The 13,836-nt window shown below is 35.7% G+C and overlaps 1 protein-coding gene across 8 annotated transcripts in view; it reads left to right on the top strand.

The window, feature by feature from the left end:
- The window catches only part of Cep83 (centrosomal protein 83), a 132,018-nt gene that overhangs the window by 27,040 nt on the left and 91,142 nt on the right, over positions 1-13,836 (top strand). For all 8 annotated transcript variants that reach the window (XR_003849384.1, XM_029563096.1, XM_008832085.2 and 5 more), the window contains 2 exons: positions 9,492-9,757; positions 10,226-10,376. Coding sequence is in view for 7 of the 8 variants with exons in the window: in XM_029563096.1 (XP_029418956.1) it covers positions 9,588-9,757; positions 10,226-10,376 (321 nt within the window). In the remaining variant the exon portion in view is untranslated. The remainder of the gene's footprint in view (positions 1-9,491; positions 9,758-10,225; positions 10,377-13,836) is intronic.

Raw genomic sequence — 13,836 nt, forward strand, 5'->3', positions numbered from 1 at the left:
AAAGAAAGGAGCCAGGGGCTCCTCCCAAGCCCACGGGACCCCTGAGGAACAGATCCTCTAATGACCTCAAGAGTAAAAACAAATCAGTTTATCTGGTCCAATGGTATGTCCTTAAACACCCAAAAGGGAAGTATAACCAAAGATTAAAGGGGCCAATATAATTTCATAAGAGAATACATATATATATAGCTAAAAGTTACTGACAAAACAGCAAATCCAGACAGGTGATACCTTCAGTTGAGCTGTTGGCCAGAATAGATAAAGGCTCTTCCAGACAGTAACCCAACATACTACTGGAAACATGAACAGCAGACCCTAATTCTATCCAAAGGAATACTGACAATGGATTGCCGTAGATGAGGAACAGCTGACCCTCCTGGAACAGGGACCTCTGGCTGAGTAGATTTACCAGAAGGGCAGATAGGGGGGAATGGATGGGGGTGCTGACAGCACAGTGGACAGTGGCAGGTATAGCAGAGTATGGAGGCTCTAGTGGGAGAGGAAGGCTGTCTACCTGACGAGTTTGTATTTATGCTCAGATGCCGAGGAGCTCAGGTGGGCGACTGTGACCAGTGATAGTCATGTATATAGAGATTAGAAATGCATGTGAAAACGTCTCAATGTCAAGAGCCCTGAAATGAATTTTTCTGTATGAAACTGTGTGTTTTGACAAGAAGTGGAGATTTTTTTTAAATGTTGGAACCTCATTTAATTTTATGTCTTATAGCGTTTACAATGAGTAAAAGATTATATAAGTGTAGTAATTCATCTGTAAACCTAGAAATGTACAGCCAATTTTGAAAGAGATGCACCCTAGCTCAGAAAAATGTTATTGAATAGGTTAATGCTGTTGTAATGAAATGCTTCTTTTAATTAAAAAAATAAATAAATTTAAAAAAAAGGGCACCAAGTGGAGAATAATTAAACTGAAGGATTTAAAAGAAAAAAATTGACTTTAAATTTCAATAGTTATTAGACAATTTTTAATGTTCTGTGAATTTTCTGCATTTTCAATTAGATGGAATCATGGAAACAAAATAAGTCTTTATATATGGAAAATTGGCTTAAATATAAATAATATTTAATGCTTCATAAAACATAAAAAGAAATAAAAATATAGTGTAGATTCTGAGTTTTGGTAAAATTCTGTAAGGATAAATAGAAAATTAGTGACCTGTACCTGTTATAATATATTCCTGTAGTGAAAAATACTGCAGATTTTATTCTCAGTTTTAGACACTAGAACTCTAAAACGAGATTGTTGGCAGGGCTCTCAGGGAAAATCTTTTTCTTGTCTCTTCCAGCTTTTATGGTTCTAGGCATTTCTTTTATGACTACATCCTTCCAACCTTTGCCATGTCCTTTTCAACCTGAAACTCCCTACCCCTTCCCTTCTCTCTTACAAGGATATGTGTGGTTGCATTTAAGGCCTACAATATAATCCAGGGTTGTCTTTTTGAATTTTTAATTATATATTCATAGCACCTGGAGATTAGAAGATAACTTGGGGAGTAGCATTTAGTGCACAACAGTCTGGAAGCTTCAGTTTCAGAATATAGAGAAAAATGAATTGAGACTAAACTGGCACTGAAGTGGTGGCCATATTATTTGTTCACTTGGTATTTTTGAGTTCTTGATATGTGCTTGTGGCCAAGTGTTGAGGCTACAAAGGTAAACTGTTTCTTGTCATGGAGTAAGTTCAATACTATATGTTATACATACTCAGTAAGCTGGAAGACAGAAAACTAAATGGGTTTGGGAGAGTTAGTGCTTCAATGAGGAAGTAATGCATTATTGAGCTTTTTGTTTTCTTTCTTGAGACAGGGTCTTACTATGTTGCTTAGGCTGTCTCTGAACTAGACTTGAGGGTGATGTTCCTGCCTCAGCCTCCTAGGTGCTGGGATTTGTGATGTGCTTCATTGCTTCTACAGTGCTTTGAAAGTTCGATAATTAAGAATTTACCAGATCAGATATAGAGTGGTAGAAAAAGCTCTCTAGGAAATGAAGTTACATTTACAAATGAACATGAAGGAAGAAAACAACAGTGTGTATGCATGTAACCCCCAGTGTTGGGTATACTGAGAAATTTTAAAATTGGGCTTCCTCCCCCAAAATATACATAGCCAACTCCCATCCACTTTTACTATCTTTTTTTTTTTTTTTTGAGACAGTGTCTCCTTGTTAGCCCCAGCTGGTGGCCTAGAACTTGCTATGTAGACCAGGTTGGTATTTAAGGGCGTGGCAAGAGCATGATTGCTCTTAAAACAAAGATGCAAAGATTGTTTCTTAGATTAAAAAGATCTATGGTGGTGCTGGAGAAATGGCTCAGCGGTTAAGAGCACTGACTGCTCTTGCAGAGAACCCGGGTTCGATTCCCAGCACCCACATGGGGGCTACAAACCGTCCTTAACTCCAGTTCCAGGGGAATCCGACACCCTCTTCTGACCTCCGTGGCATTGCACAACACAGGTGCACTCACATACATGCAGGCAATACACTCATACACATAAAATAAAAGTAATAAATAAATATATTTTTAAAAGATCTATGGTAGGCTATTAAATACTTGGGAAATTGCAGATTAAAACTACAATGAGATGCCATTTTATATCCCCTAAAATGGCTGAAATTAGAATTCTAACCCCTACTGTTGGCAAAAATGTGAAGGAAACAGAACTCTCTCATATGTTATTGGTTGGAATGGAAAATGGCACAACCACTTTAGAAAAAGATGTTAGTTTTTAAAATACAAATTTGGACATATACCCACACTGTGACCCAGAACTTCTCCTTCCAAACAGAAAACAGGTCCGTAGACTATGCTGGTTCTATTATTTACCAGGAATTGTGATTAAAATTCCCTCTGTGATTATCAAATTGTCTGTTTTTTCCTTATAACTCTGACAGTTTCTGCCTTACAATGTTCAGTGGCCATAGTAAATGTATATCAATTTAAAATTATTAATGTGTGTGGTACATTTAACCTTTATCATTATGAATGTCCTTCATTACTTCTGGTACTGTGTTGCCCCCTTTTTTGACTTTAAATTGGACTTTATCTGATAATAATACAGATTTACCATCCATCTTTTGATTAATGCTTGTAATATCTTTCACTCTTTTTTTCAACCTTTCTTTGCTCTTATGTTTAAATATAAAAAAGTTCTTGTGAAGGAACATATGGTTGAGTTCTGATTTTTCTTTAATTTGTCTTTTATTTGAGGCATTTATTTTGCATGTGTAAATGCAATTACTGGTATTTGTTTAAATCTTCTGCATTTATGTGTCTATTTTCCTACTTAATTCTTTTAGACCATGCATTCTTAACAGTAGGGTAGGGTGATAGGCTACATACAGCAGTATGTGTTGATGTTTCGGCTGCACAGTTAAGGAGAAAGGTACTGCAGGCATCTAATGGATGGAGACTAGGAGTGCTGCTAAACACCGTGTGCGCAAGACAGCCCTCTAACAACCAAGAATTCTGTTCTTTAACATGGCAGTAGTGAGGAAGGTGAGAAACCCTGTTTGAGTTACTTAAAATTTTTCCACAGTGTAGCATTTTAATGATCATACTAGAGAAGAATTTGCACTTAAAGAATTAAAAGATAGGAAATATTTTAGGCTTTTAAGTTTCTGTCATGTGTTAATTGTTCCTATCATTTAACTCAACTGTTTTGTTTTAAAGAGATGTTCTAGGTTCATAGTAAAGTTAGTCAAAAGTACAGACGGTTCCCATGCACGCTATCTCCCTATACATACAACTTCCTCTCCTTTCAGTATCCTACACCAGAGTGGTACATTGGTTACAACTAGTGAGTGTACATTGGCACATCATTAAGTCCACAGTTTACATTAAGATTCACTCTTGTTGCTATGTGTTCTGAAAATTTTGACAATTGTTTATAGGTATGTATTCCACTATAATACCATATAGAAAAATGTGATGGCCCTAAAATTCTACCATGTGCCACCCTATCTCAGCCCTCCCTCTTTCTAATCCCTGAAAACCACTGATTATTTTACTGTCTCTATCATTTTATTTTTTCCAGAACATTTATATAGTTGGAATCTTATTGTATATTCTTTTCAGACAGGCTTCCTTCACTTAATATGCATTCATGCCTTCTCCATGTCTTCTCATAGCTTAATAGTGTGTTCTTTTTTAGTGCTTAGCATTCTGTCGTATGGGTTGAATGTACCACAGTTTATCCATTCACTCATGGAAGAACATCTTTATTCCTAATTTTGTCAATTAAGAATAAAGCTGCTATAATGATGTATATGTAAGTTTTTATATGGGCACATGTTAATGTATTTGACTAGATACCAACAAACACTATTACTAGATTTTAAAGTATGTTTAATTTTATAAAAAACAGCCAAACTCTTCCAAAGTTTTTATTCCCACCAGTAGTAATGAGAGTTTTAAATTTTCTCTTGTGATTTCTTTTTCCTCTGTGTAATTTAGAAATCTGTTCTTTAATCTCCAAGCATTTTCAGATTTTCCAGCCATCTTTCTCTTGTTGAATATCAGTATAATTCCTTTGCAGTTTAAGAACCAATACTATATTATTTGTATTCTTTTAAGTTTGTTGCCATTTTGGGCTGGAATGTGGTTGTCTTAATGTTCCATGTAAACTTGAGAGGAATATGTATTCTGTTGAATGCAGTGGCATAAATACTCATTATATCCAGTTGATTGATGGTGTCATTCAGTGCAACTGTGTAGCTGCAGATTTTCTGCTTGGTGACTCTGTCCATTTCTAATAAAGGTCTGTTGAAATCTCCAATAATAATGGATTCGTTCCTCTTTATAGTTTCATCACTTTCTGCTTCCTGATGCCCTGTTGCAGGCATATGCATATTAGTGATTATTATATGTTCCTGAAGAATTGACCTCTTTATCAATGTGTAATGTCCTTTTTATTCCTGAGACTTTTCTTGCTTTGAAGTATGCTCTCTTAAAAATTATCTTAATCTGCTTGGGCTGCTATAACAAAAATATAAGCCAGGTGGGTTATAAGCAACACAAAAATAATTTCTAGGTTGGGAAGTCCAAAACCAAAGTACTACTAGATTCAGTGTTTGGTGAGGGCCTCCTCCTGGTTTCTAGACAGTGATCTTTTAATTATTTCTTCATATAGCAGAAGGGTTAGAGGAGTTCTTGGGCTGCGTTTATAAAGGCAGTAATCCCAGTTTCTGGGCTCTGCCCTCACGTCTTTTTGTTTTTTCTTTGACTTTTATAAAAAAAATTATTGAGAATTTCATACATGCATATAAGGTCTTTTGATCAAATCCATGCTGACTCCCTCCCCTCCAACTCCTCCCATATCTCCCCATCACTTTTTCCTGAACAATAACATTCCGCCTTCTGGGAAAATCTTTTAGGAATTAGATAAGAGCTCTCAAATACTTTTGACATTTTTGGCCTTTGGAACAGTATGTTGCTAAGAGGCCCAAGGACATTTTGACTTTTAGCCAAGAAACTGGCTACTTTTCTTTGGGGTCTTTTTACCCTAACTGCCTAGCCAATTCCTACCTCCTATTCTTATCACACCATCCCCTAAAGAGGTTAACCAGATTGCCGATAGGGAATCAGGACACAGACCACTCTGGCTTCTTCCATGCTGAACAGGGACACAGGGTGAGGCAATTGGGGTACCCCTTCAGTGGGTCTATCTAAAAGACTCCCCCAAATGCATAACTCTTATCTCTAAGGGTTAAAGAAAGTCCTTGAATCATGAATAGGAGATGTGAAGAAGTAAAGGCAAGAGTAGTTAGCATTACAAGTTCTAGACAGGGAACCAGAAAAAAGCTAGAACAAGGCAGATTTCAAATGTTCATATCAGAGTCCATTGGTATTTCTTGACGAGAGCTTCCAAAAACATCCTTCTATTGGGTTCCTCCTCATTTTTCTTTTGCCTGCCAAGGCTGGACTCTAGAGTGATGGACTCAGGATTTGTTTCCAGGCACTTTGATAGCTGTTGGAGTGGCTAGAATCAGTGTCAATTCCCTCGCAAAGGCTTCTAGATAGGTGAGAAAACAAATTTAGCTATCATTTAGAATAGTGAGTTGTCTCCCTTAACTACAGGTGGGCACTGCCCTCAGTTCTTAAAGACCCCATTTTACTGTCACTTTGGTGTTAGGCTTTTGCATATAAGTTTTTAGAAAGCACAGGTGACCAGTCCATGGGAGAAATTAATATAGCTGCTGCTGTCTTGATTAGTGCTACCATAATATATATTTCTTTTTAAAAAATATTTTATGATTTTTTGGGGGGTGTGTTTGTATGAGTATATTGTCTGCATGCATCTAAGTGCATCCATATTGTGCAGTGCCTGTGGAGGTCAGAAGATGGTGTTAGGTTCCCCTGGGACTGGAGTTACAGATGGTTGTTGGCTTCCATGTGGGTGCTGGGAATTGAACCCAAGCCCACTGAGCCATCTCTTCAGCCCCCAATATATATTTTGGGTTTTTTTCTTTCTTTTTAAAAACATTTTATTTATTATTTTTATGTATATGTACGAGTGTATTGCCTGCATATGGGTAGGTACACCTGTGTCATGCAGTGCCTGTGGAGGTCAGAAGAGGGCGTTGGATTCCCCTGGAACTGGAGTTAAGGACGATTGTTAGCCTCCATGTGGGTGCTGGGAATTGAACCCAGGTTCTCTGTAAGAGCAGCCAGTGCTCTTAACCACTAAGCCATCTCTCCAGCCCCTCTATATTTCTTTTTTTTAAAAAGATTTTTGCTTCATTTTATGTGTTTGTGTGTGTGTGTGTGTGTGTGTGTGTGTGTGTGTGTGTGTGTGCATGTGCTCATGGAGGTCAGAAGTGTTAGATCCCTTGGAATTACAGGTGTTTGTGAGTCTCTAGATGTGGACTTAGTCCTCTAATAGAGCAAAGCCCTCTTAACCATTGAGCCATCTCTCTAGCCCTGAACAAATGTTTCTTTATCCATTTGATTTTAATCTATATGTGTTTTTATATTTAAAGTGGATTTCTTGTAGGCAACATATAGTTGGATATCATTTATTTATTTTTATGTATACAACTGTTTTTCCAGCATGTATGTAAGTGCACTGTGTGTGTGAAGTGCTTGTGGAGATCGGAAGTGGGTGTCGGATCTATTGAAATTGGAGTTGATGGTTGTTAACGGACACATGGGTACTGGGAAAAAAAACCTGGGTCCTCTATAAGAGCAGCCAGTGTTCTTAACCACTGAACCATCTCTCCAGTATGCATATAATTTTTGATCCACTTTGACAATCTGACTTTAAATTGATGTATAAATATTAACATTTATAGTGACTATTGATTAATTAATGTTGCCATATTCGCTACTGTTTCCTGTTTCTCTTGTTCTTTATTGCTATTTTTTTCTTCCACTTTGTCCTGGTTAGCCTTAATTGTCAATTTGACACAGCCTAGAGTTTTTTGAGAAAGAGGTCTGAATTAAGGATTATCTAGATTAGATTGGCCTATGAGCTTGTCTGTGGGGGATGTTCTCTTAATTGATGCAGGAAGTCTTAGCCCACTGTAGACAGCAGTTCCCTCAGCAGTTGGCCTTGAGTTGTTAAAAAAAAAAAAAGCCAAGCATGAACTTGCCATCCAGCTAGCAGACAGCATCCTGTTATACTTTTATATATATGTTATAGTTCCTATTACACTTTTACTATGAGTTCTTGATTGGAGGTATTGCTGTTCAGAATAGCAAGTAGGCTTGCCTTGAATTCTTTCCTGCCTTGACTTCCCTCTGTGATGAACCCGAAAGTGTAAGCGGAATAAATCCTTTCCTCCCCTAAGTTGTTTTGCTCTTGGTGTTTGCCCAGCAACAGAAAGGAAACTAGAACATACTCCTTGTGTGTGTGTGTGTGTGTGTGTGTTTGTGTTTGTGTGTAATGTATGTATACATATACATACACATACAGTGTACTCCATAAATGTGTACACAAACACATACTTACATGTGAGTAAAATGAATGTAATAACGATAACCAGGATTACTTCATTATTATAAGCTATTTAATTTATATCCTTTTATAGGGGTGGAGGGAAGGGGAAGCATTTCTGTAAGTTGTATGATTGATCTCAGTTTTTGGTGGCTGTGCGCCTGAGTTACAAACTTTGCCAATGACATTCAGTCTCCCTCTACTTCTCTTTTAGTGGGAGAGGATGGCTGGAGAATGCTAGACTTTAGAATTTCTTTGACCAGGTCATGTAGGCTCTGTTAAAGTCTCAGCAGATCAGGCTCTTCCTTTGTTAAGAAAGCCAGAATGCTCTCATATTTCAAAATTGTTCAAAAGTTCTTTTTTCTCTCTCTTTGACATGATATTTCTTTTTTCCAGTATTCATTTTGAGAACCTGGTGAAGTCTAGAGGTCTAGACTAGAGTTGCTGTATAAGATGTGAACCAGAAGGAGCTTCTTATCACTCTGGCAATCTTCTTTAGGAATTCTGTTTAGTTGAAAATTACTAAACAGGTTGATGTGGTCAGTTGAACTTTTCAGTTGAGTGAGGAATTAAGTGTTCTTAAAGGACTTCACCCCTTCCATTAAAGTACAATTTAACAGGATGCTAAAGTAGTTCCAATTTCAGTTTAAATATTTATACACACACACACACACATTTGTAGCATGACCCTAATTTATCAGAGATGAAAGATTTTAAACAAGATGGGGTAATTTAATGAATGGTTTGCATAAGCCAAAGATCCTTTGTTGTAATAGAAAGTAGTTCATGATAACCCATGAGTAAGGGAGGGAAAATATATGTTTGTATAATGGTTTAGAGAAAGATTAATGATGTTAAAGGGATAGAAGTATTTTAATTTTTTTCTTATTTATAATAAAGCACTCTCCCATAAATTTTAACTTGTACATGAAATAAATATTTAGTTACTATTATTATACTGGGCCAGTGTTTTGGGGGATAGGTAAAGTAATCTACTTTTCTGTTCTTAGCACAATGTATAATGCATAGGAGGTGATCAATATTTGTGTGCTGATTCAGTTTGCCATGTATCAAATTGTAGGAATGACTTTTTGAAGCATTCATCACGGATATAATTACTTGCTGGAGGTCATCTTTCTGAAGACTGTCAATTTTCCCCAGTACTTACCAAGCTCCACACAACTTTTCCCCTGATTTTGGAGTATGTATTTTACACTGGGGTCTACCCCTAAAGTTTCCCTCAGAAACATAACTGTAGCTTGTGAATCTAAGAATACTTAAACTGAAAAGTTCATTCTTCTAATTTAATAAGGCTAATCCTTGAAGATATGACCTTGATGGTTACAGAGTCTTTGCATGGATATAAAGAAAAAAATAGGAACCTGTGATTCAACTTCATTCCTGCATTTTGTTTTATGAATGGTTGGAAATCAGAAAACAAATTTTTTAGATAAAAATGATAGGAAAATAATGCTAAAAGCTGTATAAAGCCAAGGGAAGTCTAAGTTACTGATTATTAATTATGTGCATTTCTCTGTGCAGGCATAATTTGATCTCCTGGGATTCTGCCTTAGCAAGAAAGAAGTTGGAAATACTCCCACAAGAAAACTAAAACTATAAGAAAGCCACAACTTATTCATGGTTCTCAGCTCCCTTGCAAATATGGACAGTTTTCCTAATATATTTCCACCTGGTGGAGATAGTAAACTAAATCCTGAACCTGAGTTCCAAAATATGTTAATTGATGAGAGAGTACGATGTGAACATCATAAGCATAATTATCAGGCTCTGAAAGTTGAACACACAAGGTAAATTACTTAAATTTAGAGAAAAAGTTTATGGGGAAGGGGCTGCTTAAAAATTAGTATTGGAATTATATTGTCTGTGTGCTTGCTCTTGAACATACAGTATATTTTTGTTATTTTGTAGGATATTCATTTAACACTTTCAATATAGTAAAAATTTTTATTTTAAATTACTTTAAATTTGTAATATTAAGTGGGTTGTGAATGTAAAGTCTTTGAAAGTAACAAGATATATAACATTAAATATATACACAGGGCTAAATGTGTTCTATTTTTTTTCCTAAAAAGTAAAGTTGCTTTCAGAAATTACAGTGTTAATAATTAAATGGAAGTCTGAAAACAAAAGATAGTTGCAAGTTTAGTGCAGTGACTCATCAGCCTTGTTTTTCTGTAGTACTGGTTGACTTTATATAAAACAGTGAACTAAAAAGCAAAGTATACACTTAAATTACAATTTTTTTTTAACATCAGGTTGCAAGAAGAATACATAAAATCACAAAATGAACTTAAGCGCCTATTACATGAAAAGCAAACTAACCAGGAAAAATTCCAACTGCTCCTTGAAGAGCTGAGAGGGGATTTAATAGAGAAAATTAAAGACTTGGAAAAAATGAAACTGCAGGTGGGAAAATGTATTTGATTTTATATAAACTTAGTCATCTGGTTAGTGGAAATAGTTTTGGTAAATATCTTAAATTTTTTTCTGTATTGCTAATAGCTATTTTGCTACATTTGCAGTTGGTATAATCTAATCTTTCATATAATCTATACAGCTTAAACTGTGGGCTGCAGCCTCATGTGGGATTGCATAACTAAATGTGAAGGTCATGGAAAAATTGGCAACAGTAGAAGGTTTCTAAATGTGCAACAACTAAAAACTAATGGAAAGTCCAGCATCAATGAATCTGAGGTGTTTCTTGCAGTGCTCACTTGTGTTACATTGTATGACTTCACTGTAGCCTTTTATTTATTTATTTTTATTTTATGTGTATGAGTGTTTTGTACATAAGTGCTCCCCTGTCATGTAGTGCCTAAGGAGGTCAGAACAGGGTGTCAGATCTCCTGAAACTGGAGTTTAAAATTGTTGTTAGCCACCATTTGGGTGCTGGAAACTGAACCCAGGTCCTCTGTAAGAGCAACCAGTGCTCTTAACCACTGAGCCATCTCTCCAACCTCTGCCTTGGTTTTGAACATACAGCATTGAGTGCTTTGCACTCGGCATGCCATCAAACCATACAACACCAATGATCACTGCCTAAAATACTTCAACTCAGATTTGAGACTGTTGTATGTAACAGCTAGCAGTTTTTACTATATACAAAGTTTTCTGTTCTCTTAGAAACATAATGGTTTAATTGTGGCAAACAAAGACATTACATTTTCTTACCCTAGTTCCTAGCATGGTAAGTATGAAATTAGTACATCTTTGGATTATGTTGTATTAGAATGTGTGCCTTTAAAAATTGCTGTTTGAGGTGGTCTTGAGGAAACCGGTACTCTTATGAGTAAGGGTTAAAAACAAACAAACTACTGTGTGAGTTGCTGACTTGAATTTCCTTTTAAAAAAAATCATTAAATGAATTTTGGCTTGAGATTAGGTCAAAATTTTCAATTTGTAAAATAGCTGTAAATATACTTCTGCCATTTTTGTGCTATGTATTTATATGATTTAACGTTCTAAGCATTGATGACTATTAAAATCAAAATATTGATCAACTGTGAAAAATTTTAAAGAATTTGTATGTCCTGCAGTGTCAAATATTCAACCAAGATTTCTTCTGTAAAAATAAGTACAACCATGTTATTTATTAGATGCAGATTCACTTTAATGTTTAATAAATGGTAAAATTGTATGCATATCATAGAATTGACCTAAAATACTGTTCTTTCTGATTTATTGTCTGTAGATATTTGTTTATATACCTATTCTATATATTTGTGTATCCAGGGTTATGTAAAAATTCCTGGACAAAAAGAGTTTATGAGTGGCAAAAGTTTAAGAAGCCCTGTTGTTGAATGTTAGCTGTCATGTAAGATAGCCATGAAACTGTTATTTTTATGTAAGTTAGTGTTATGTATCTATTCATAAATGCTTCACCATTCAATACAGTTAGAGGAAAACTCAGTCTGAATCAAGTAAATTCAGAATTAAAGAATTTTTTAAAAAAGGTATACCAATTACTGAGTCTAAAAGATTAATAGTTATTTTTAAGGAGCATTGTAAAAGGTTGTGAAAACAATGTACACATAGTTTATATGTACATTGTAAGGTAAATGGATTTCTAGAGCAAAAGATAGTTGATATGAGAGCACTGAACTGCTATTTCTTTTAACTATTTTTCAATATTCATTTTTCATTTTCCTAGGAGAGCAAAAAACAGGCTAAATTCCATCTGTATTAGTCATTTTACTGTGGCTGTGATAGAAACACTGACCCGAGCAACTTATAGAAGGAAGAGTTTATTTGAGCTTACCATTCCAGGGGAATTACAGTCCATCTTGGCAGGGAGGCATGGTGGCTGGAGGTGGCTGGAGCAGGAACAGCAAAAGCTAAGCTCTCACATCATCACGCAGGCACAGGAAGCAAGAGGGCAACTGGAGATCTGGCAAGGCTTAAGAACTCTGTAAGCCCATCCCCAGTGACGTGCTTCCTCCAGGATAGCCACACCTTCTAAAACCTCCCAAAACAGTGCCATCATCTGGGGACAAAATGTCCAAATACTTGGAGCCTATGGGGGACATGTTCATTCAAACCACCACACCATCCAAACTTCAAATTACTTTATGTTAATGAGTAATATTTTCCTATGTTCATTATGTTCTGAATAGCACCAGTTGCCTAAAATGTGCTTGTTTCAAGTAAGATATTAATATTGAAGTCATTAAGTTCACAGAGTAAGAAGTCATTTTTCAGATTATCAAGATTGGCCTGTTACCTAACTTAAAGCTTTTCTTTGAACAACAGCCTTAGAAGTTTGTCACTCAGTATCTTCTTATAGTTTCTTCCATTGTTGAGAACACTGTGCCTAGACTGAAACCTTCACTATAGTGTTTCATTTCTAGGTATTCGGGATCTTTATATAAGCAAGTATGAACTTTAGAAGCATGACTTTAAAAGGGAGATGTAATTTTAAGCCTATAGAACTGGTGAATTATAATTTGTTTTACAAAAATTGAGAGGCCTATATGAATGGAATGGAATGGAATGGAATGGAATGGAATGGAATGGAATGGAATGGAAGCAGTGCTGAACTTGAGGCATTTGATATTCTTTAGACATTGCCCATTTAATCTCTTCCTTGAAAGGAATCTAAATATGTTTATTCTAAGCATATACAGGAATAAGCTTAAGACTGAAGTGACTGTATTAGCATCAAATGAAATAGATTTCAAGACAAAGAGTTTATCACTAACTTTGAAAAAAAGGTTATACAGTGAAAAATGGTCAATTCATCAAGAATCTGATGACCTTCAAGAAGTAACTCTCAGTGTGCCTTAGCTTTCTCATGTGGTAAAGGTGATAAAAATTTCTACCTAATAGGTTGTTTGTTGTAAGAATTAATAAGATAGTCTATATATTTCTGCTAAGTACCTGGCACATAGCAGATAGTCAGAAGTGATGACATGTTCTTGTTTGAATGTAGGCCTCCTGATGGCAGGAACTATTCAGTGTGTCTCTAGTGCTTAGGATAATGCCTAGCAAATATTTGTTGAATGAATGCCATGAATGAGTAGAATAATAAATCAAGTTTTTGGTTCTGTTCATATATAATGCTAGAATTCTTTCTCATAAATGCCTAGATATTAATATCTTTAAAGTTGTTATCTAGTTTTCATATATCTTATAGGTTCAGTTAAGACTCCAGTTATCATTCAAAAGATATATTGAAGTCTTAACCCATCAGTATATGATGTTATTTGAAAATAAGGTAATTGCAGATGTAATTGTCAATGAGGTCATATTGGAATATGGTGAGCGTTAGCCCAATATGACTGATATTTTTATAAGAAGAGATGCACAGAGGACATATGGGTACTAGAGAGTGCTGTGTGATGATGGAGGCAGCTGTATACTGGCACAC

This window comes from Nannospalax galili, unplaced genomic scaffold (assembly GCF_000622305.1).
Source record: "Nannospalax galili isolate Female #2095 unplaced genomic scaffold, S.galili_v1.0 scaffold734, whole genome shotgun sequence".
Lineage (NCBI taxonomy): Eukaryota > Metazoa > Chordata > Mammalia > Rodentia > Spalacidae > Nannospalax > Nannospalax galili.